The 25,395-nt window shown below is 41.4% G+C and overlaps 1 protein-coding gene across 9 annotated transcripts in view; it reads right to left on the bottom strand.

Annotated features, from left to right (window-relative positions):
* Positions 1–25,395, bottom strand: part of nrxn2b (neurexin 2b) — a 920,596-nt gene that overhangs the window by 30,402 nt on the left and 864,799 nt on the right. For 7 of the 9 annotated variants that reach the window (XM_074699347.1, XM_074699355.1, XM_074699351.1 and 4 more), the window contains one exon: positions 15,282–15,371. The exons of the other annotated variants lie outside the window; for them this stretch is intronic. In XM_074699347.1, the coding sequence (XP_074555448.1) occupies positions 15,282–15,371 (90 nt within the window). The remainder of the gene's footprint in view (positions 1–15,281; positions 15,372–25,395) is intronic. 9 annotated transcript variants of the gene reach the window in all.

Below are 25,395 nucleotides of genomic sequence, written 5' to 3'. Positions count from 1 at the left end.
GCACCAAACAACCCACATGGTTCCTTCTGAAAGCTGTTATAACCACTACTCCAAATTTGCATACCAGTAGCATTATTCCTGATAAAATCTTTAAAAAGTCCTAATGGTGAATACAAAACATGTAGAATATTCACTATTTACAAAAATGAAAGGGGTAAGAGAAGCAGTAAAGCCAACTTTTGCTGAATGTTCACATATATAAAAAAGTTTCACAATCAGGTACTGCTTTTTTAGTTATGACCATTACCCAGAACTACATGGTGAAGCCTTCACTGATTGGAGATGTTTCAAAAGTGCAAAACAGCTTCATCTGGTGAAACACCAATCCACTGACACCAATAGTCTTTTGGCTTAAAATTAGATATGAGCCTGCTGACTGATGACTTTCAGTGGGATGCATCCTCCAAAAAAGAGGCTTTATAGTACACTTTCTGATGAGGATATTTTTAACACACATACATTAATATATAAAACTAAACTAGGATGCATTTCTAAAGACTTCTTCTGAGTTTGAACAGCTGTTGTAAGCTGGATATCCACTGACATGTTCAGCTGAAAGTCTCTAGTTTACAGGGTCAGTCTTTAAACTGGAACACCAGGAGCTGACAGTGACACAATAACACTATCAGGCTCAGGTATGACCATTGTTTAAGTGTTATTAAACCAAGATAATCACAGCTGAGGGTCATCTTATTGTAGATGGAGGGAAATAAAAACACTGAGGTTGCTCCACCAATCTGAAACAATCAGCTTGCAGGTCCCGCCCCCCAAAGTTCCTGGACATCTGGAAAGTGCAGGGGTAAATATATTACTGAGAACTAAATACAGTCTGACAGTTCTGCAGTTTTATTTTTTGTCTCTTTTGAATGTCACACACTTAAGTGGTGATCAGATCTCAAAACACCAAAAATGCCTTGCTGGAAATATAAACTGCTAATAATCTATTTCCTCACTGATAAAAAATGCCTGCAGTGCTGCCCTGCTCCTTAGAAACCAGGAGGCTGCATTAGCTTCTTATATACAGTTTAAAGCAAAACTGCTCATTCGGTGTATCTCCAAGTTTTCTACAAAAACGCTGGACTGATAAATCTATTCCACTGAGATGGGCCATTACATGCGTCATCCCATTACCAGATCATTAAGCCTGTCAAGGGCCCACAAGGGAGCCAGCTCTCGTCCCTTCACTCTATAATGATGAGACTTAACGTCTGGCATATGCACTGTTGACATAATAGCTGAGTCTCACTCTATTATCTTGCCGCTAAGTGTGTTTGATGTTGGAGGGAATGGAAATGGACAGATTGTCAAACTGTGGACATCAGCACGGAGAAAATACAGAAGAATAACCACGCTTGTGTGCCTTGAAGCATTACATTGAGTAGTACACATTAATGGTCTCAGCCCACCTTGTGCCCCACCTGTATCAGTCTCTCAGTGTCCTTGACAAGAGGACACACACACACACACACTCATACACACACACACATCAGCCCTGAGGGTCTCCATTTCAAGTAGCCCCAGTTGATCTCAGCACTCCAGTAAAGGTGACAGAGTGCAGAGCAGTAGAAGCCTCACTCCATCATGCAATCTGTCCTCTCGGTTTACCAAACAGATCAAGTTCCCTTCAAAAAAAAAAAAAAAACACACCAGACTTTCCCTCCTGTGTGTGAGCAGCAGCTCCCAGAGTCAGAAGATGATCTGAGCAGACAGGACTGTTCCCTCCTCAGGAGTTTAGGGGTATTGGTGTCATGGTGACGCAGTCGTAAGTAAGCCATATTGACAAGAAGCTTATGATTATGATTCAGAGGAGGGGGGATTAGTTATACCTCTGCAACTGTGTGCACGTGCTTTGGCACATAGTGACATTTTTCTGTCCAAGGATCCGTGGGCCGACCTATTTAATCCTGTGCTGCTACAACAGCATGTGACAAAGTCCTTCTATGTTCAAAAAACTGCCAGGAGACGATTCCTGAGCACAGCGGAGCATCATATCTGTGTTCACTCTGTCTGGGGGAGAGAGCCAGAGTGAAAAAAAAAAAAAAAAAAAGGTAGAAAGGTGCCCTCTAGACTAGATGAAGGGAAATCAGTGTTTGTTTTTGGAGCTGTCTACCCAGGATGAGACTCTAACAGGGCCTGATGAAGTTATTGTTTCAGGGTCTGCCGGGTCAAATCAAAAGTGACATGCGGTTTTAGAGCCAATTTTGTTGGCGGGCATGAGCGGGGTTGGGTGAGAGGGAGGGGGGAGAAAAAGAAGCCTCCACATGACAAGCAATCACAGCGCTTAATATGACAGAGCTGGATGTGGCACTGCAGCAGAGGAAGAAGAGTGTGTGTGTGTGTCTGTAATAACTTATGAAACATGTCAGTGAAATGACCTTTATGTGTGTGATAGCTGGCCTTTTCAAGTGGTGTGTATTCCCCTGCGCTTTATTTACGTACGCCTTTTCCTTTGTGTGTGTTTTGCAGCTTACTGTTTGAAGTAGACAGCACAGCAGACGGGGTTTGCACATTGATGAGGATCAATTGGACCTGTTTGGTGAGGATTGGGTAGCTGCTGCCTTTGCCTCACTCCCCTGGGTTGTTAAGGTGATAGGCATTTAATGGGCAGAGGCTTGGGATGAGATGGGAGGGGCTGGTTGGTGATGGCAGTCAGCCAGTCGCTCATTACAGCAGGCATTCAGGGCCGTACACAATGCCTTAATTAACTGCAATGCAGAGAGCCTAATGGTCAGGCTTCTGCATTGATCTGCTGCAAACACTGAGCTGAGACCCAATCTTCATACATCTAGCCTTCAATCTGTTTATCCCTCATCTCTTCATCACTCTGCCTTCCTGTTGGGGGCTTAAAACAAATATCTAAGATACTTGTCAAACTTTTAGATTATTATGTTAGTTTGTTAAGAAAGCTGAGTTTATCTAGGTGTTTGCACAGGAGAAAAATAAAATATGTTGTTGTCATGTTCACTCAAACAAGACTTGGAGCTGGGTTGATATCTTTGAAAGTTACACATGAATTCTCTGGGTTGTAACTCTCACTTTAAGTCATATCTTAAAATTAATTACTTGGTGTGGTTAAACATACTTGTGCCATCATCACAGGTTAATGAGGCTAGAAAGTGAATCTACACATTTTTATTTAACAATAATTAATGGTAAAAATTAGACATGCACCAACCAATCGATGCTGATTTCCTTAATTTTGGGGATCGGCGATCAAAATCAGAGATTGATGATCAGCCTATCCTACATATGAAACTGATCTTCTATACCTCCAGGAAGGTCTGACAGCCAGCCATTATTGCTTTTTGCTCTCAGATCTAAAACTCAGGACACTTTATTGGTTGTTAAAGCTAAAACATAAAGATTTTATTGTTTCACAGGTAGGGATGGGTACTGAAGGAGATACTTCTATAGGTACCGACTGAAATCTGTCAAAGTACCGGGTACCGATTCACAAAAAAATCGAAAGGTACCATGTTTAGGTACCTAAACGCACCCTTGTGACTATGAGGGAGTGGAAGAGTAGGTGACATGCTGGACATGAACACAGCATTACAAAGTCATATATTAAAGAATACATATTTCAAATGGAAAAACAAAAAAATATGTATTCTTTAATATATGAAAATATATAATTAAACAAATTGATATTTTTTACCAAATAAGCACAAAAAAAAGTACCGAAAACTGGTATCGTTGAGTACCGGTACCGATTACTAGGTACCAGGCATCTGTACCGTATCGTTTCATATGTAAAAGGTACCCATCCCTAAACACAGGGATTGTTCAATGTTTTTCAGTAAAACAAGATTGGAACATTGAAGGTATATCCTGACAGTTCTAAAAAATAAAAATCGGTATCCGCAGGTCAGGCTTTTAAAGATCAGTGATCGGCCAGAAAACTGTGATCGGTGCACCCTTAGTAAAAATTATGTTTAAAATATTTCTTGAGCTTATTGACTCCATTTAACTTTGTCCAGCAAGTCATGATGTTAAAGCCATCTGATCTCTTTAACATGTTCTCCAGTATGAGGCTCCTTAACTTGTGGGCAACCATAGACTGTATAATTAACTGTTGCAGGCCCCCTGACGTTACCCCTCTGTTCTGAAACAGAATTTTTGAAGCAAATTGGCTATTGCGGCCATATTGGAAATGGTGGGGGCTTCGAGTACAGCTAAAGGGCGCCTGTCAGTCACTTGAGTTGAGCTGTGCATCTGATTGGGCAAGATTACGATCTTAATATCCTCTGAACTATGAGGTTATATTTGTGCCATCAGAAACTGAATTTAGATTAAGATATTGAATTTAAAAAGCATGATGTGTACTGAAATTAATGTTTTGAAAATGTTTTTTTTTTAATTGAATTAACTTTTTAATTGAATTTTAATTTGTATTTTGCCTATGAAAATTCAACTCTTTTTATACTTTAATTCACCTTTTTTTAACTTAAATTTCAAAAGCACAGAATTCAATTTCAATTCACAAAAAGCAGATTCAGTTTTAAAATTCAATTTCGACCGTTGCGTCATCTTGTGCCTGTAGGGGGTGAGTGAGTAGTGTCCAAAATGTTGTGAAGTAGGTTAGTCTCCCCAACTGACACAAGATGACGTAATGGTCGTGCCATTCTGAATTGAAATTGAATTGTACAAGTGAATCTGCCTTTTGTAAATTGAAATTGAATTCTGTGTTTTTGAATTTAAAGTATAAAATGAGTTGAATTTTTCTGTGTTTTTTAGTCAGGAGACGGTTTTTAACCAGGCTGTAAATAGGTTAATTTCTGCTTTGAAAACGTCTTTTTTGGCTTGCTTATATAGTCCACTTCATCAGCTAAATTAAAACAACATTTTGGACACTACTCACTCACCCACCAGCTGCTGACAGTGACGGATCTACTCTTGCTTGGCTCATGGATGGCTGGGGATTAATAGTTATAATTTTTCTCAAACACTGCAAAATGGTATGGATTTCATGGTAACTAATATTATGCTTAGCTTATTTTCTGCTACAGCCAAATTTAATAAAATTATGATAAACAATTTTTTTAACTCCCATTATAGACTAAAACAGGTATATCTATCTGTACATCCTCAGAGATTAAAAGTTCCCTCTTCTTCTTCTTCTTGTTCTTTACACTCCCACTTTACTCTGTCAGTCCCTGTTACATTAAATCCATACAGTACGTTCCCATTAATCCCACTGGGAAATGTGAATTGCATAAAGCAGAACACAGTGCCCTCAAATATGACACAACAAAGCAGAGTAAAAATAGCCCAGGGTAATGGAGGAATATACACAGAAACAAGCAGGAAATCTGGTGAAGTGGTGGAGGACTGAGCAGTCAAACATGAACTGTTTAGAAGTTGTGTGAATCCTGAGGCTGAGAGATTGTTGAGGATTGTGTCTCTTTTCCTGCCCGCCGCACAGAAATGGTGCTTTGGGGTGTTGCTGCTTGGTTGGTAAATCTGCTCTTGTGCTACAGTCTAGAAATACAAAGTACTCTGCCTCAGAGCTGTACTTTCTGCTGCTTAAACTGGGCAAAAGAAGGTGGGCATGACTGTTTCCAAAGGCATTATCATCCACAATCACACCCGCCTTTGGGTGCTCTCACACGAGGATCTTGGTGGTTGATAGCTCAGCAGGCGGCGTGGAGGAGTGAGAAGCACTCTGCCTTCAGCTTCCTCCCTGAATCACTGCTGGAATGACCCTGCATGTCACAGCAGCGTCTCGTGCAGCTGGAGGAAAGCATTCACTTTTACATTTTTAATGCAGAATGGATCCCCCTTCCTCTTCTCCATCTGGAGCTGGCAGGTAATCAATAGAAAGTGAGACAGACTCCCTCCCACTGTATATCTTACACTGACTGGCCTGTCATTTTCTCAGGAGACCGTCTTTTAGCGGTGACCTGAGCAGAGATACAGTGAGCAGGAATTGTAAATGACTACTTAAATCAGAGCTGGAGTGACATTTAGCTGACGATTAGTGTCCAGCATTGTGTTCTGTTCTGACCACATGTTCCCTTTTAACATTTAATCTTACTCCAAAATCATTCTCCAGGTCAGACTTCAAAACATTTTCTGACTTTTCCAGTCAACTGACCAGAGTCATGAGTGCTCAGTTACCAAAGTACTCCAAAAGTGTCATGTTTATGTCTTATTTACAGGAAAAAAGTGGTGTTATTATACTCAATATGAGCTACTTTTACATGAGAAGTCAAGAAAAGTGTTTTAATTCAAGTCGTTAAAAGACAAAAATGACACCTGTGGTACACTTAAAAAATGTGACCACTTTTGTGTTCGAATCCATCTTTTTATGTGTATAACATTCGTTTTTTTTTCTTCTTTTTTTTTAGCAACTGATGAAATACCTATGCTAAAGACAATATTGATGTAAATGTGCAGTTTTGATTTTGCAAAAGACTCTTAATTAGAGAGGAACCTTAGGTGGCACTTTTGGCACTGGATTGGTTGTGCCGGGAGGGGGGTGTTTGTGAGGACCAACTGAGCTTCCTGTGTCTTCCCTATCTGAGTTTTACCTGTGTTTCACAGGTTTGTATTTTGTTTAAACTTCACAAATGGTAATCCATGGAAAACTGAGTTGATTTAAAAAAAAAAAAATTCTGTCCAATTTCAGTTGTTTCAAATATCAACAAAGTTATTGGACGTTAAAAAGTAACGGTATTTTCCCGCCTCAGGAGCAGGCTATGCTAGGCTGCCTGTCTGCCTCTCACATGAAAAAAAGGTTTTGTACACCCGGAAACCAAGTTTATGCACCTATATAGATGAACTGAAGCAGATTTTTTGTTTTATATGTCTTGTAACAAAGTTTAAATAACAGACTCATCTTGACAACCAACGGAGCTTCCTGAGTTTTACCTGTGTTTCCAGGATTCATTTAGTTATCTAAGGTCCTATTCCTGTGACCTGTAACACACCTTATTTTGCTTTTAGTGATAAAAAACAAAAACAAAAAGAAAAGACAAAAAAAAATAAATATGTAGTATGATAATGTCAAGATGTTATTTTATTTCAAGTGGTATTAAGACACTTTTTTTTAACCTAAAATAAGACAAACACTTGCTTAAATGCAGTTTTTGCTGTGTAGAAACCAAATAAGACAGATTTTTTTCTGTTTAAATTTAACTGTACATCCTTGTCTACAAAGGAGTGTTGGGAAAAACTCTGACTTTCTGACTTTCACAGTGATAGCTCATTATCTCTGGTTTCATCCAGCTTGTTGAAGCGAGGAGGAAAGTGAAGGAATTTCCTAAAATGAAATGCCCTCAGTATAATTTCCTGTGAACAATGAACACTTTAGACTTTGTAAAATTTGCAGTCCCTCATTTTTTTCAGTTAAAAGAGGTCTGGGCCTGACAAAATGGCCTTTTTGGTGGCCCAAATTTTAAAAGTGAGGAACTAGAACCTTTTATTAAAGGGACAGAAACATCGCCTGTATTTTCCTTTTTTATTATTCGCCACAGGGCAGCTCCTGTGTTATCTACCCAAAGCCTGAGAGAGAATGAGACGATAAAGCAAAAAGGGGTTGGACAGGGAATGAGGGAATGGGGACATGAAAGATGACAGGAGCAAGGGAGGATGACAGACGAGAAGGACAGAGAAGGAGCAGAGCCCACATGAGGATAGAATGTCAAAGAGACGGAGCGAGTGCATGGAGGGAGTGGATGACGGGCTTGATAAGAAAGAACAAGAAGAATCACACGAGTAAAGACAGCAGCCGAGGGGAGAGACTTACAGTTATACACAAGACTGAGACAGCTGTGGGAGCATGTGTGAGTAAGTGTGAGGAACCAGAAAACACATCGACAGGAAAGTGTTGGAAGTGCTGAGGATAACTAATGCATAATGAGTCACCTCTTTTTTCCTACCCTCATTCCCTAATGTCACAAGGTTAGCTGTGAAAATCGCATTTCCTGTTGTTTCTCTGAATCTTTAGTTTCTCACTAAATGTGTCAGTGAATAAACCCCTTAGTGGAGAAAAAGAAAAAAAGAAAACACTAACTTTAGAAAAGCTCTTTTTCTGCTCTAGAATTGAACTGTTTCCTGCATGGAGAGGTCTGGTTTTCATCATGCCAGCCAAACCTTTACCATGGGTTTATTATTAAGTGCTGCAGGATTTCAATTAATCTACAGAGGCAAGTGTTCCAGTTTAAGACTGACACTGTTGTGATGACCACAACAGCTGAAAAACATGGAAGAGGCCAAAACAATGCATCCAGTTTCATCTGTGAAGGTTCTCAGTCATCAAGGTGTCTGCACTTCTACGGCCAGTCCAATATGACAACTAGACTTGGTAGAGTTTTTGAAGAGGTTTTGCCTCTTTTCCGAAAGGCCTCTTCAGTTTCAACAGGCTGGTGGACAGAAGCCTCTAAGGCAGGGATCTCAAACCTGTGCCATGGAGGGCCTAAGGGTGCAGGGTTTTTTTTTCAACCAAAAACTCCACCAGCTGATTTCATTGATTAGTCCCTGCTCTCTGCTTAAGGGTGAAGTAATCAGTGATATCAGCTGGTGGAGTTTTTGGTTGGAAAGAAAACCTGCTGCCTCTTGGCCCTCCATGACATGAGTTTGAGATCTCTGCTTACAGGGTTGATAACATTGAGGAACACAATTTTTGTTGAGTTGGGTCTGACAGCTGTTTTTAACCAACTTTTGGGTGCAATCTGAAACTGATGTCAGTTTTTCTCTATCATGTCAAGTTTTTGAACTATAGGATGCGTGATTTTCTTTTTTTTAAACAAATATAACAGGTATGCACATTAACAGATATGTGCTTGCTTTATAAAAATCTTCAAATACTGGCATACAATGAAATATGAAAGAAACAGGCATGTCTTCAGTGTTTAATACTATTATGTTTTTACAAAGGACATGTCTGGGAGCTGCACACACCTCTCACTGCACTGTCTCAAGTGTGACTGCATAAACAAGTTGCCACATAGCTGTAGCTGAGTCCAATCATAATCAGCTGGCAAGTCTTATTCAGCTAATCAGAGGAGTTTTGCTTATCTGGAGGGTAAGCTGTGGAGAAAAAAACTTGCCATGCTAGAAAAAAACTGACATAAATTTTGAAATCAGCATGCCAACTTTAGTTTTCATCAGCATAAAAATCTAAATCAACAGATTTTTTTTCAAGTTGTTCCCAAGTGTTATCTACTAGTAAGTCACACTAGACACGACCATTGGAGGTTTATATCTTCTAGCTCTGTCCACCAGTCTGTTGGAACTGAAGAAGCCTTTAGGTGAAACATCTTCAAGAACTCAAACCAAGTTCAGTTCTAGAGTTGGGTTAACCTTGAAATCAGAGTTTGTATTGTTGCAGCATAAAAATGAGTTCTCTGACTGGAACAAAGATCCTCATCTCAATCAGTATTTGACAGATGAACATTAACAGCCAAGCCCATCTGTTACTGAGTGTAGCTGATGAAAGCTTTGTTCAAGTCCTGGTTGTGATTAAGTTGTAAGGCAAGGACTTAGGACCAAACTAATGCTGTCTGACCATCAACATCACTGCTAAAATGCAGAAGTTCAAAGTACAAACTTCTCACCAACCCTGAACACCGTCTCAGCAGATGTCTAACACAAGTCTGATTTGTTTGAAGTTTCTGCTTGTTGAAAATAAATTTTTCTTTGCATTTGTAACTTCTTCGACACCGTAAAGGTCTCTACTCATGGTGGGTTGAGATAAAATCAGACTCCTTATCTTGTCGCAATGTTAGGTCTTTCTTAATAAAATTTTAGCAGTAACTGTAGCAGGTCTAGTCTGTTTACATTGTAATTCGGCCTGCTAATGTATTATGAGGTCAGCATTTCTCAGGAGTGATTGTTTTAAACACTTGGACTGCCATAACACAGACTACTATAAATAAAGTTTGTAACCTTCCAAAGTCCAAAGTTCAGCTTCAAAACAAAAAATGAAACTGGTGCTGGTTCCAGTGGTCTGTAGAATAGAATTACTGATTTTGTCAGTGGTCCAGTTCATTGGCTGGTTTTTGATACAAGGATCTTACTTTGAATCATACTGAAACTTTTCTATGGTGTTGTTGTCAGGCATGATCTGACTCTTTTAGTGGCAAAAACAAGCACTTTGGGAGGGTGTACTCTTGTCCAGGACATTCACCTTCAAACAATGACCTTGCAGTCACTGTAGTTAGTCATATGTCACTGGCTGAGGCTATTTACTGAGAAAACAACAAATCTTCAGGCAGTCGGTGGATTCGTTGGCCTTTGTCTGTTCAGTTAAATAAAGAACCACCTGTGGTATCACCTCCTCTCTACATGATGAGTTTGGTGACGAAAGTCTAAGTTTTAAAGGTTTTATTTGGGGCTGCAGGTTGCATCACTCCCTTCAGTTAACAGGGAGCTCAAATCTGTTTACTTCTTCAAGCAAAAGTAAGCTGCTGGAAGTTTCCAATTGCAGCTTCGCATCGATGCACTATCCTCCTCAACTTTTTACTAAACAGAGAGAAACGGCTTTTCTCAGATGAGCTGTGGTCGGTAATTACAAGCTGAGCCGAGCCAAGCTGGGAAGTAGGCTGGGCTCGGGCCATGCTCCGTGTGCTAATGCACAGATTGCTTGTTGGAGGCTGAGAAATAATGGCTATATGTGTGCTACAACCCCAAGACTGTAGGAGGAGAGGGGAGGAGACGGGAGCTTGATACCACTGTTTCACCAGGTTCAGACCCCCTGACTGAGAGGACTGACATGGAGGAGGTGATGTCAGAGGAAGTCAGCGGGGAGAGGAATGGATGATCTAAGTGTACCCAACTGGCGGTGTAGGGGAAATGAAAAGAGGTGCAGCTGGATGGAGCGGTATCTTTCTCTCTCCACTGTCATCATTACGCCTCTTTCATCCTCCTTCCACTGCTGTTATCTCTGGGAGAAGAGGGATGCCATATGGCTGTGTGAGGAGCTTCTATCTGAGACTCTTAGCTGAGTGTCAGGGTAGGAGGGATGGCCCAGAATTCACCTCTGTCAATACACTGCTTTGTAATGTGCAGAACAGAAAGTTGGACCGTTTGCGCGCCGTCTTTGAGGGTTTGTGGCTGAAAATCCTCCTCTGCCTGCAGAATTTCTAGTATGCAAATCAACAAACAAGAAGTCCTCCCATTTCCATTTTCCCCTTTGCAGGAAAGGAAGAATAAAGGAGGAGAGAAAGGAAGTGTGGTCGAGGAAGGAGTGGGATGGGGCTGGGTTGGGATGCTGACAAAGTCGATTATGAAGTGTTCCCATGTTATCTCCTCGGCACAAGGCTCTCTTTGGTAATTAAGAGCATTTTGCTTTTTTAAAACCTCTGAAGTTGGGCTGGTTTGGGTAGAACACTATGATTTAATTGTGTTTGACAATTGAGATGAGATGACGGGCCAAACGCAGCATGAAGTTAGACTGAAAGCCGTCTAAGGCAACTCAAGGCCCTGAGGTCCTGGGAGGCAGCTGAGGTCTGGGAGATTCTGATGGTTTTGACTCTGCAGAGAGTGAATTGGATTAAATCATACGTGCTTCTCTCTCTGAGCTGAGATCTGTGTTTGGATCTTTTATCTCAGGTGATACAGTGGTTAGCTCGGTACACGCTCTCCTTTCATTCACTCCAGCTGTGACTGTGCTGTGTTTAGGCTATTTCATGCTTAGGGACCATGAAATAACAGCAAAGTGTCCCTTCTTTCATGCTGCAGAACTGCTTTCCTCACAGTAACTCTTTGAGTCATGTGCAAGCATGTTCAAATTCAGCAGCCTCCTTCCACACATGTCCTTCAGACGTGACTGTAACGGTGCATGGAGATCAAATGAGAAAACAAGATAGTAACACAGCGGGATGCAAAGCTCATTGCAGGGCGGCTGGAAGATGGTCGGATTTGCTCTGATGCAAGAGAATCGCTGAAATGAAGCCGGGGATCATGAAGAGCAGATCTGGAGCAGTGCCTGGCCTTGAGAGTTTGATTTGGGCTCTGGCCCCGCACCAAGTGGGAGGTTTGATTGCTTTTGATTAGGGAACGGGGGGAAGCTCACACCAGTCCATTAAACACTGAACATTAAACCTGGTTCTACAGCTTGATTTTTGGGCCACAGAGACCCGTTGTAGTACTCCTCCTCCTCCCTGCACTTGTGTAGCTCAGCTCCAAACTAAATCACCATACAGTCATAGAGCAGGACAGACTCCTTGCTAGAGGAAGATATAAAGCCCCGGTTCTTTACCAGGATTTGTACACTTCTCTCTTCATCTGCTAAAAGAACAGCTAAGAGAATCGATCCTTGCTGGTTACTTGTAATCTTTATTTTCCAGCAAAGCTTCCTAATGAGATCAGGAAGCTGCAACATGTTATTGTCCTGCAGGAAAAATCACACCACTGTAAAGAGTTGTTTGCCAGGTTTGCAGCGTAGCTTGGTGCCATTGGTCAAGAGGAAAGAAAGGGGATAGAAAGGGCAGTGAAGGAGCAGAGAAGCAGCGATGACAGATCCATCATGAGGCGGGGAGGAAAAGGGGGACAAATGCTCGCAAGTTTTGGCTGGGATAGAGCTGTTGAAAACTTTTGGCACTTTGATTTTTACCCTCCATTGGCTCCCCGTAATGGCTGCCATTTTGGATTTAGTCAGCAGGCACAGAGTCGGACAGAGATGCTCACTCTGATCTGCTTCACACAGCAGCCGAGATGGGATAAGGGCTTGGAGGGAGAAGCAGAGCCGCAGCACAGCGCTTCTCCAGAACACTGCCGGCTCCAATGACTAACATTATAACCCAGTGTGGAAAAAAAACACTGATTTGTGAGCAAATTGTGCGACTTGTTTTTGCATGATTCCAGCAGTTAATGGCACTGTTGTAGTACCAATTAGGTGTGAATGATGGGGAGGCTTTCCATGCTTGTTGAATTTTTCCATAAAAAGCAGCAGAGGTACTTCAGAGGAGACCCACAGGGCTGATTGTTTTGCACACTCTTGACCAGAGTATGTTAAGACCCTTTGAGGCAACAGCATCACAAACATCAGCAAAAAGTGGACAACTAAAACCTTACACCCGTAACTCAGCCTGGATCATTAGAGGATGAATGATCCAGACTGTTTACATCACGGTAATATTCATTCATATGACACAGAAAATGACACACAGAACACGTCATTCAGCTCCTTGCTGGTGAAAACAATAAATGTTAAAGGGACCTTCATTTGTTTCTTCAAACACATTTTGTTTCAGTGATCCAAGGTGCCTTTTTGATTGGCATTCAGTTATTTGCTTCGGTTTAACCCTCTGAGTTTTGCATGACATGGAGGCGGTGACAGGGGCGAGGAGGAGCTGGAGATTCGTCTCGTTTAGTAGGATTTAGAACTTTGTTAGCTTTTGGTTAAGTTTTTGTCCCATGGGATTGCCTTGACCTGTCCAAGTTCTTCCAAATACCGACATCCAGGTCCCAATGTTAGATAGCTTTTATAACAAGGTTAGAACTGAGGGCCCTCTGAATTTGTCACCAGCAGGGAACGCTGGGAAAGTCTCAGATTGGTAAATTCAGGGGGAGCGGTGGAGGTGGGGAGCCGTTGGAGAAGCCCTCAGTGGTTAGTGTGGGTGGAGTTTGATTTGCTGTTAGGTGGTTAGATTCTGCTTAGAAGTCTCTTAGCTTTGAGTTCTAGCACCTTACTTATCAAAGCAGCACACAGCTTTAACCCTTTGAGCTTAGAAATGTCCACTAAACCCTCGTTATCTCGCCTAATGTGTCATACGTGCAAAAAGACGCCTTTCTGAAACACTGTGTCTCCTTAGTCCATAACATGCGTCAAAATGTCTCAAACAGATCCAATCAAATTAAGCAAAATGCGACCTCGCTATTTCTCTGATCAAAGCCTTTCTTGAGATTTGAGATGGATTATTTGTTTATTTCTCCTTCCTACTTTCCCCCCCTCTGCTGTCATCTGAATGATTGCATGAGGATTCATTTCAAACTCGAGAAGAAAGAGAATAAAAGATTCAGTTTCAAGCTCATTCTCTTTAGAGTTTCATAGCATGCACAAATCATTTTATAAGTGGGTAAGTCATTTTTTATTGATCTGCCTTTCCATCCTACTTTTCTCTCCTAAGTCTTTTTTTAATTCTGATTTGTGTCCTAGCTACCTCAGCAGACACGGAGAAGCCAGTTCAGAGGATCTGGAGATGAATGCAAGGATTGTTTTGTTTCCATGAAATAAATATGCATGCCCTTCATTTATCCTGTTTGCCTGTCGCATGAATTCTTCATCTTGCCCTTAGCAACATATTTTATCTTTTAGATTCATACTTCCTTGTGTGATGGCTCACAAAGCTGTTTCCAAAGAGCCTCCAAACGCTAATTAGCTGACGACTGAAAGACTTAATTTGTGATAATCTGCATCCATCTTGCAGGTTGAAATAACGCAAAGCTAACTGCTCAGTCTCAGAGCTTTTGACTTTGTGATAACCTACAACCGTTTTCACAGATTCTCTCCCAGTTCTGCTTTTGTTTTTGTTTTGTTTTTTTCTTTAAATCTTCACAATTAACTGAATAACCTGCACTATTGAGACTTTTTGAGACTGAGCTCCGTTTGAAAGTCTCTCTGATTTATTTTGAAGAATCAACCACCTTCAGCAGCACAAACACACGGCACAAGACAAAGACAAAGAGGTTGGGACATTCATCACTCAAAGGGTTAAAGAGTCATCACTGTGATGGGACCACATTGGACACCAGTCGAGCCTTCAGCTGGGCGGAGAATTGCGCCCAAATGCTGCAGTGAATCCAGGCCGATTCTCGAATGAAAACTTCAACAGTCCCTTTAACTTTTAATGACTTTCATTTGGGGATTCTTTTCCTCAAAAGTCAGTGACAGAGAAAGTTTTGTTTTCATGAATGGTTAAAGTGCAAGTTAACATTCAGCCAACAAAAGACACAGGAGAGAAGCAAAAGGCCATTTACATGTGGTCAGGTTATTGGGGGTTATGTCAGGTTATTTGGGGGTTATGTCTCTGAAGAGATGCAGCCCCAGTTTAGGTGTTTGGGATGAGGTCCCCTTGACACCAGAGGAATGGTGTTGAATTGAAATTTTTGCCTGAATTAAGTTTGGTGAGTGGTCCTGATTTCCAGGATAGTTTGCAGACAGATCCAGGACAATTTAGGGGAAAATGAATGATAAATAAAACAGGGGACTTCTGTTCTGTTTAAAAGCCAATCAAGCGTCACCCTCGTTGAGTGGCACTGCACCTCTTTCAGAGTGGTGGTTAACGGTAGGTTAGGTGGTTAGATCATTAGTGGAGTTAAAGGGATTTTATTACCTTTGTCGAGTAGCCACTCGTCAACTACCCGACCGAGTCGGTATGGGATTCTTTGTCTAGCAATAGCCAGGCGCTCATTATCAAAGTTCCCTTTAAGAAATTTGGAGAAGACAAATTAAGAGAGGTTACAAAAAAATCTGGAAGTTGAAAAGTTAGAGGTTAGAAGGGCAACATGGCAAATGTTTAGCAAGTTATGAACTTTAAAACAGCTTTAGTTAGGACAGGAAGAACTTGATGTGTTTTTGGGCTGGTTTGTTTGGTTAGACATGTTAACAGCAGTCTAGTTACCTTGAGTTTAAGTGTTTTTTAATGTAGTCACAAGTTAAATAGATTTATGAATCATTTAGATATCGAATGGTTGCATTTGTAGCTTAATCACAAAAAGAACCAGCATCCATTGGACATTATGTAAATGTGAAACATGTGAAAGTATAAAACAGGAAAAAAACATCTCAAGAATTCAACATTTGATTTACACAATACAGAAAAACAGTTCATGGTTGTTTCAAGGAAAACATTCTTGTTCCCGTTCCACACAAAGAGTGTGGATTAGAAAAACACCACAGCTCAAATCAGACAACAGTGGAGCGTCACCATTTTCAATCAGAGCCTCCTGTGTGAAAAGAGTGTCTCAGGTTCTTTTCCTCACACATTAACTGAACACTTCTCAGTGGCACTTGGCAATTAGCATCACTTCATCAGCGTGTAAAAGAAGTTCCACCGCCCCTGTGCAAACTTATTATCCCTCACTTCACTTTAATCAACCTCGGGGTCATGCTGCGTACATCTCAGACAGAGATGGGTTGTGAATTAGAGAAGATGAAGGCTGACGGTGGTCAGGCTGGGGGTTTGATGAAGTCTGAGTTGGTGGTAATGTCAGAGGTTTCATTAGGAGATATTGTCTCAGTCACAGGGCAATCTTTAAAGATTGCAGGCTAAAAATCAGAGAGATATTGTCAACACTGTGACTTCTAAAAACAGGGTGAGAGATTCCTGATGCGTCCTTGAAAGGAGATGAATTTCTGAGCACTTTTCTAGAAAATGAGAAACATGTTTCCAAACTTGAATACATAGAAAAAAATTGCACATACAGAGAGCAAATCAGCTAGAAAAACTCAAAACAATGCTGGAATACCCTTTTAAAACCTCCACACTTTTTACGGCTCTGTTAGAATTTCCTCCAAAGCAGTGAAATGTACACACTTGATTTGACACAGAAGCTATTTGCTCATAGCTGTAGCTCTGATTTCCCCTGAAATCAACACTGACAAACAAATTCTCTGACAAGACAACGAGTTTATGTCAAAAAAGCACGCGTTGCTCAGACTGCCTACAGAGACAGGAGCTGCAAACCGAAGGAGAGTTTGGGACCAACATCTAAACAGTAAACAGGAGAGCTCTGAAGTGCATCCTAACTAGTGCACTTTGATTTCCCTCCCCCCCTCTTCTCTGTGCTGCTGCAGTGATCTAAAATAGACCACCTCTCAGCTCTGCAGTACCTACTTCCACTCCCCAGGGGTCTCTCTACCCACGCCTGCCTTCCTGCCTGCGCAATAATGGCTCACACAGGCTGAGGAGGAGTGTGTGCGTGTGCGTACGTGCTGTTAAAAAGAAAACACACTTATTCGTGTGTTGGAAAAGGAGAGGAAAGAGGTAAAAAAAAAAATAGGAACAAAAGCACAGGTGGAGTGATGGAATAAATGATAGCTGGCAGACAGATGTATAGAGAAGCAGGAGGTAAGAGTAGGTGGTTCAAATGTTCCATATGAGTCAGGATCATTCCTATGCAGCACCTGTAGCTCTCTGCGAGCTGACTCACAGCAGCAAGAAACCGCAGATGAGGAGGCTTAATTGTCGTGGATGTTTTGATCTTTCCCTAATATATATAATTGGCAGTTATGATGCTTTTTATTGCCTACAATCATTCCTCAATTAACCCGGTGGGGGGGTTGAACGCATCTGAGAGGTGCCGCCTTTTCCCCCCATTCAATTTTCAACTGCTTTTTAGCACCTTGCAGCAACCTGTTCTAAATTAAGAGCATTTCATGTTAGTGCCACCAATTACATGCATGTGTTCACACAGCACTCAAGATTAGCAAGGTAGCACTCTGCTGGAGAGGCAGCACTGCAATTACAGTGCACCACACACACTGACACACACAGCGTTGCTTTAGTGATGTGACATGGGCACTCTACAGCAATCACTGAATTAAGGGAATTGACAGAGAGAAAGAGAGGGCTGCTGGGAGAGGGGAAGTTGGTGAAAGGAGAGAGGGTGTGGTGAGGGGAATCAAACGCACTGAAAGAGAAATAGTGGGAGGCAGAGCTCCTCAGCGAGATGAATCAATCCTGCATGTTCTTCTCCTGCTCGCTCATCCCTAAATCCTGACTAAACCTCCTCCTTCTCTTAAGATTTCTTGACTGAATCACAGCGAGGCAGCCACTAAGTTCATCCTGTGAAGGCTGAAATTTATCATGCCAAAAATAGTCATTAGAAGTGTTAACCAGTCCCTCTGGTGGCAGCTGTTTGACAGTGCAGCCAGGAAAAGACCTCTTCACAGCCTTGATGCAGTGTTTTTACCCCCACCAGTCTTTCTAATCCTCGCTGCTCTCTCATTACCTCCTTGTGTTTCCTTCTCTCAAACCACACATCTTCTCCACATGTCCTTTACTTTTCCTCAATCATTCGCCCATTTTTCTTACCTTCCTGTCCCTTTTCCATCACTGCAATTTTGTTGTCGGTAATCCACTTCCACTTTTGTTTCTTCTTTGGCTTTCTCAAACGGTTTCCTCATCTTGTGTTTTGTGTTTCTGTCTTGGACTAAAGTTTTCTTCACTTGTTCCATGGTTGTTTGTTTACCTGTCCTCCTTAATTTTCCTACCACAGTGACTTTGCTCCTCTAAAATTGAATGTGACAAATAAACAGACTCAGTGTGTATCAGAGTGTCCCAATAACATAGTTAAAAACTTCAATAGGTCAGAAAAATTAAATGGTATTGATGAATGCCTTGCTACAATGGAAATAGAATGTTATCCTCTTGGCTTCCACAGTTAATTTTTTTTTTTGTTTTGTATTTTGGAGGCTGCAAACACTGAAAAAAATACTGAACAGAACCAACATTTGACTCACTGGTAAACACAGTCTCATTTTCTGTTTCACTGTTTTCGTTTCATTAGTGGTGCTCGCTCTTTACTGCGCTTGATGACACCACCACCACTGCTGCTCTGTCGCTTCCTCTTTGGGCAGTGTTAGATTAAAAATATCCCTGTGTTTATTTTTTCACAAGCCTTGGTCAGTTTTATTTACTGTAGGAATTGAAATGAATGCAGATTGCTTAGTTTCAAATATTTCTCAAGACTGAAGGATTCTAATGCTTTTACTGCCAATGATGATCCTGTCCTGGTTCATGCTGGGCTGCAAAACCTCAAACCTCTTGACTCCTGGCTTTGCTCATTGTGTCAGTTTGTTGTTGTTGAGGCAGCACTAAATAGGATCTGAAGTTAACGTGGTTTATTTTGAAAGTCAACAGATGTTTTGAGATGGTTTTAGTGCTCAACCTCCTGTCCTGTTTGATCTTCTCTGTGCAAATTAATCTGCCGTTGCTCTTGCATCTGGTAAAACTTGAAGTCTTGCTATCTGATCGTAACTGACATGGATGAGATGAATGTGGTGTGGCTTGGCTGTACTAAGAAAAACATAGGAGCGTATGTGTGTGTCTGAGTCTGTGTAAACTGCAGCAATGAGCAAAATACCAGAGGAACAGTGATCGAACAAAGACTCTTCATCTTGTCACAAAAAGGAGAATACAAACTGGAAAATGATGAGTAAAAACATTTGTTAAGCTGTGACAAAGTAAGTTTTGTTGACAGTATTTGGTGTCCCCCACACCACAGGAACTCTAAATTCCACAGCACCCCACTTGTTTGTCTGCATCTGTTTCTATCAAATCCTCCAGAGAAATAAGTCATTCTGAGTGAAACGCTGAAACTTTTCCCGTCTCACTCTCCCTCCACCAGCTGAAGCCTGCTCTGCATGAGAATGGCGCTGATAGATTAAACAGCTGGGCCCTTGTCTTCTCCCTCGCCGCCATTATCGCACTCACTCTGCTCCCAGGACTATTTCCTTCGCTTGATGTGAAAGACGGTGAAACAAAGCTATCCGACCTGACGCTCAAGGAAATCTGATAAACAAGGAGAGGAAAATAAAGTAAATAAATCAAGTAGTGGCTGAGCTAAGCTGTTCAGACAGATGTTATTTCTTTAATAGGCAATCTTGACTGTCGAACGGCAGTGGCTTCAGTCATTTAAAGCTTCTTTTTGGAGTTTTCAACAGTAATGAAACAGGCTGAGGTTAATACTGATGCCCAAATATGACCTCCTGAAGCAGACAAGACCATGACAGAAATGATTAAATTTATATCTCTGTCAGAGAACACAATCACTGGCAAGAGCCTTAAAACTAGCTCCAACGTCAAAGTCTCTGAGTTCTAATGGAAAATATTTGTAACTATGAAGGATTCCCAGGGCAGTCCACCTGCAGACCTCCACTCTTAGCCGACTCTTTGGGTGGCTCCACTCCTCCATCGTAAGAAGGAAGTGACATCAGGATATGAAGCAGAAATTTCAGAATGAAAGTTCCCGTTAAAGTTATGTTGGGTAGATACATCCAATTTTTCTGCATTTTGACAACCTTGGTTAACCTGATTCCTAAATAGTGTTACAGAAAAGAAAATGTATAAAATGCATCTCTTCAACAACACAACATGAATTGGCGGGCACTTCTGTTTGGTGTAAGGACTTCATTTTCATTTCCTCATTAGTTTCACGCCCCAGCCATCCTAGCTTAGCAGATAGATCCGTTTCTTAAGGAAATTCTGATTTGATTCAGGATTTTACTGAACTTAGCTCACAAAGAAATGTACATAACTCTTTCACACTAGATTCCTATTCAGTACATTGCACATGTTCAACACCTCCTTATATCCCAAAAGCGAAATGAAAAAAAAAAAAAAAAAAAAAAAAATAGCGCTAGCTTGATGCTAACAAATATGGGAAATTGTATTCATACGCTAGCGGTTAGCATACATCGATATAAATCAGGTTTTAAACCAGAATTTCAACTTTCATCACAGAAACAAATCACAGTTAGTCTCTATAAACAATATTCAAAACTCTAAATGTCAAAATACTAACAGACAAATGTTTCCCAACACAAAAATAAAGTTAAACTTACATGCAGGTTATGGCTAAAATTACTGCTATTACCACTTGAAGACACTAGATGGCCTACTTCAGTCACTAACGTATAACAAAACAATAAATTGACGTCAGGTGACGTGATTTTTTACTTTTTTTTCAATTATGTGCAGAGATATCCAAACCTATTGACCAATTTTAAATCTATTTTATAGTAAACTCTTTGTTAGCTCAATAAAATGCTTTTCTATCTTTTTTTAAAAAAAAAAATTTTGTTGTTAAACTTCACATCCTTACATCACTTCCTTTTGACAGTGAAGGGGGTCTCAGGCTGGAGCCTCCAAGAGAGTTGCTAGACCCCTCTCCAAGCATTCTAATTCGGATCAAATTATTATGCTACTCTTTGTCCACAGGAGGCGCCAAATAGGCCCATAAAAAGAAGACAGCCCCAGCAGATTTTTTCAGTGTAGGGCAAAGTTATCACAAAGTCAGTAAACATGCGGGCAACGCAAGTCTTTAAAATTGTAAACATTTATGCTCCAAGCTTCAGAAGATGACAGATCAGATCTCTTCCTACCCCAATAACCTGCTTAAACTCTTCTTTAGAAGAAAAGATTGATTCTGAGCCTGATCCTGGCTTACAGGTCATGAAACTGAGAGCTGGCCAAGCAAAAATAAACAAAAGCTGCAGTAAAGTAAATAAAGATGAGTGCCGTCATCTGTGGGTTTATGGACACACCACGATGAAGATGTTGCTACTTGTTTTGAGGAACTGTAACTGAACATTTATGATCCGGTGGTCGAACAGCCTGGGAAGCATGTGCTTTGCTCTGGTGTGAACACAGCTTAGGGCTTTTCTTGGATGACAGAAGGAGACACACTTGAATTTTACTCTGTTAACGGTCTCTTGCATCTGGACTTCTCTTATTTAGAAGATACATAACTTGAGGACATATAGACATAAAGTCTGTGCAGGCTAATCATTGGTAAACATGAATAGCTTACAAAATGTGTGCCACAGTCCAGCAGACGGTGTGTGTGTGAACATCAGAGACTGGTACACACTCACACACACTGGACGTGTATTTTGCAGGCCTACTTGCCCGCGGCTCTGGACCCCCCGAGGCTCAGAGTGTCTACTCTGTTAGGCTGGCACTGTTTCCTATCTGTAAGCCAGAAGCCTGTCTGTCCGCCCAGAGTCCGGCGCCTGGAGCATCGGCTAGATGAACAGCCATGATGGGGCCCGTCCTGGGCAGGTATCACAGCTGCTGTGCTGGGGGCAGGGCAAGGGCACACTGCCTGACTGGCACCTCGGGGAGACACAAAGCGAGTTGGAGGACGGGCTGGAGACCTGTGCAGCGTGCTTTGAGTGTAGAGTGTCTGTTTCTGTGTCTGGGTTCTTGTATTCTGATAATCCAGAATATGAACAGCGTTGGGCCTTGCTCTCTGTCTTTTTCTGTGTCAGTGCGTGTGAGGACGTCTGTGTGGGAACATGTGAGCATGTGCGGAGGGTCTCAGAGGGTCTCAGAGGAGCGGACTGTATATCATGTAGCTGTGCAGGCAGCCAGATGCCCTTGTACAGGACACCCACATCGGAAATCCATCCACAAGAATGGAGATTACATTGGAGACGATTGGCCGGCGGCCATCTCTCTTTCTCTCTCTTGCTCTCAGAAACCTCTCTCTGTCAGACTAGCCTCATTCTGTTTTTCATTAGGTAACTTTAGATGGATTGCTCTCATATCCACTGGGTGTCTTGGAGCAGATGGGGAGAAGAAACCGCTGCTGTTACCCCGTGGTACTGGATGCATTTTTGCAACAATCTCCATCTCATCAAGACATATTTGTGTGTCACGAATTCCTAAAAAGAGCTTCTTTCTTTTTAAACCAGGAGATATTCAACCAGCGCCAAATAATATGGGGGAGAGGCCCAGATAGGCAACCGAGGGGAGTCTAGAGATCAGAGAGCAATATAAATCTCTTCCTCTCATGTCTTAATCACTTAAGAACAAGTGAGCATTGAAGTTTCAGAAAGCATAATCCGTGTCTCTTTGCTTTGAAGAAAAAAAAACAGGCATTTTATTTTCAGTCCCAAATAGAACACTGGATTTCTCTCGCACAAATCTTTTCAAAGCTTATAGGATTAAAATTTTAATTTTGGTCATTTCAAAAAAGAAAATCTTTGACAACTTTATTTAAAGAAATGTGAATCTGTAAAACTACACCTGAGTAATTCAGGAAAAATATCTGGTATTGTGTCTGAAAAATGAAACTTTGAGGGCTTAAAACCCTGACTTTCAAAATGAAAGATGCAGCATATTTCTATCCAAAGTCCTTTGAGCCAAGGATTGTACACGAGTTCTGTTTCTTCCTGTGGAACTCGTGGGAAAGAAAAAGTAATTTACCTTCCCACCTCACTCCTTTGTTCGCAGTAAACGCCCCGCCCACCGCTCACATCTGTACGCTACTGAAACAGATGGGATCCCACAATTTTAACTGCTTGCTCATTTTTCCTATCAATCCAAGACGGTATGTATTCATTTTCTTTCGACAGCATCCCCGCCACCTTTCATGTCAGCCTCAGTGGATTTGAGCGTGGTTAGCTGCTGGAGTGAGTCAGAGAAACCCCCCATCCCTGCGTGAGGACATCAAAGTTGTCACTTTCTAATTCCCTAAAGCAATCTTTTCCCTCTCCTACTTAGCTGCCCCCCTATTCCTCCACATCATGACTTCTTTTTTTATTTATTTTTTTTCCATTTCTCTGTTCTGTCTCTCCATCATCCCATAGCCACAGGCCAGTAATTGGTGATACTTTCCAACTGTGCAAGATCCAATCAGAGGGAGTCACAGAGCAGCAGAGGCCCAATAAGAACCGGCAGAGAGAAGAAACTGTCACAGGTGACAAGTGACTGGGCTGGCTGTCCTCAATTAACTCACTCTGACTTGTTCTGCTGCACAGTGTGGTATTTAAGACAATAAAAACCCTAACAAATGTCAGTAATGCATCCAGTATTACAATTTTGTCAGAGGCCCGTCAGTCAACGTTTATTCTCATTTTAAGGGGTTTAAGACAAATTCATTACAGGAGAGTCAAATTACATGTTTGAAGTACACTGCCAGGCCAAAAAAAGCTGCCACCAAAAACAAGGTCACACACTCTAATATTTTGACCGACTTGAGCTTCGGTTACAGCATGCATTTGTTGTGGCATTGACTTCTGCAATGTCACAAGATTTATTTTCATCCAGTGTTGCATTCATTTTTCAAGATCTTGCATTGATGATGGTAGAGTCTGACCGCTGTCAGTCAGCAATCAGTGAGGCTAACTAAAAAAAAAAAGGCTTCAATCATAAAGATTGGACTCTCAAGCAATGGAAGGAGGTCATGTGGTCTGATGAGTCCAGACTGACCCTGTTCCAGAGTGATGGCCCACCAGGGTAAGAAGAGAGGCAGATGAAGTGATCACCCATCATGCCTAGTGCCTACTGTCCAAGCCAGTGGGGGCAGTCTATGATCTGGGGTTGCTGCAGTTGGTCAGGTCTAGGTTCAGCTGCAGTCTGTGCTCAAAGAATGAGGTCAGCTGACTACCTGAATATACTGAATGACCAGGTTACTCCATCAATGGAATTTTTCTTCCAAGATTTTCTTCCAAGATGACAATGCCAGGAATCACCGGGCTCAGATTGTGAAAGAGTGGTTCAGGAAGCGTGAGACATCATTTTCACTCATGGGTTGGCCTCCACAGAGTCCAGACCTTAACCCCATTGAGAATCTTTGGGATGTGCTGGTGAAGGCTTTGCTCAGCGGTCAGAATCAACCATCATCAATGCAAGATCTTGGTGAAAAATTAATGCAACACTTTTATTTTGGTGGCGTCTTTTTTTTTGGCCGGGCATTGTGTATGCCAGTTACTCCACAGAGACCTTACTGGTTCATGTCCATAACAACTGTGCAAAGACGTAACCCTACATTAACATGATCCATTAACACAGGTTACTTCTCTGGGTCTACGATCAACTATGGTGAGAAAAAAAAAAAAAACGAAAGAAAGGGAAAAGAATACTGTTCACATTGCTGCTGATGATTATTTTTATTTTGATTAATCTTTTTATTTTTACTATGAGACAATTCATCATGATCATTTTGTGTTTGTATCTTATTTGGATCACGTTTTACCTTAGTGGCCAAAGAGTGCAATTTAACCTGTGTAACTCAACCCATAGTGATGCCTGCTGACATCATTTCTCCTTTCCTCTTATGTCAAATAATTAAACCTTTGACTCAGGACATTATGTACTAAATAATTTGAAAGAAAATAGTGTACTGACAAGAATCAGTTATGATGGTCAAACTGATTATGTCAAACATCATCCTCATAAGTTTATTAGTTATTGTTATTTGTCCATAATGCTCACTGTTATGTATTTACCTGTTATCAACGCCGAAAATGGTTATTTCTAAATGATATTTCTCAGTATCTAGGGATGGGTTGTCTTTACCGGGTAAAGAGGAATCCATTTAGGGTGGGTAGACCAAAAGTCCCTTTAAGGACAGTGTGCCAGCCAGCAAATTTAGCAGTGAGATGCAAAATTTGTCCTTTTGTGGAAAAGGTTTTCTTGGATTTATGTTGTGGTAATGGTGGACACTGGAGCTGGACTGGCAAAAAGAAAAAGGACAGAAGAGCAGGAGAAAGCTAAACAGGAGAGCAACATCAGAAAGTAACCACACAGGGGACAGTGAAGAAGAAAGACTGCCCTGCTTCACATTGTATATGTACTTTTTCATTTCTCTGCATCAAAAGGTTTTTAGGGACAAACTCTGCTGTACATGAATGGCCACTTCATGCAGATTATCTTAGTTTGGCAACAAAACCTGAGCCCCTCAGGTTAACCATCAAGCTGGGATGGTTTCAATCAC

The sequence above is a fragment of the Halichoeres trimaculatus genome, unplaced genomic scaffold (genome assembly GCF_033239565.1).
Source record: "Halichoeres trimaculatus isolate MK-OKI-2021-1 unplaced genomic scaffold, fHalTri1.1 fHalTri1_scaffold_22, whole genome shotgun sequence".
Classification (NCBI taxonomy): Eukaryota; Metazoa; Chordata; class Actinopteri; order Labriformes; family Labridae; genus Halichoeres; species Halichoeres trimaculatus.
This window is presented reverse-complemented; position numbering and strand designations above follow the sequence as displayed.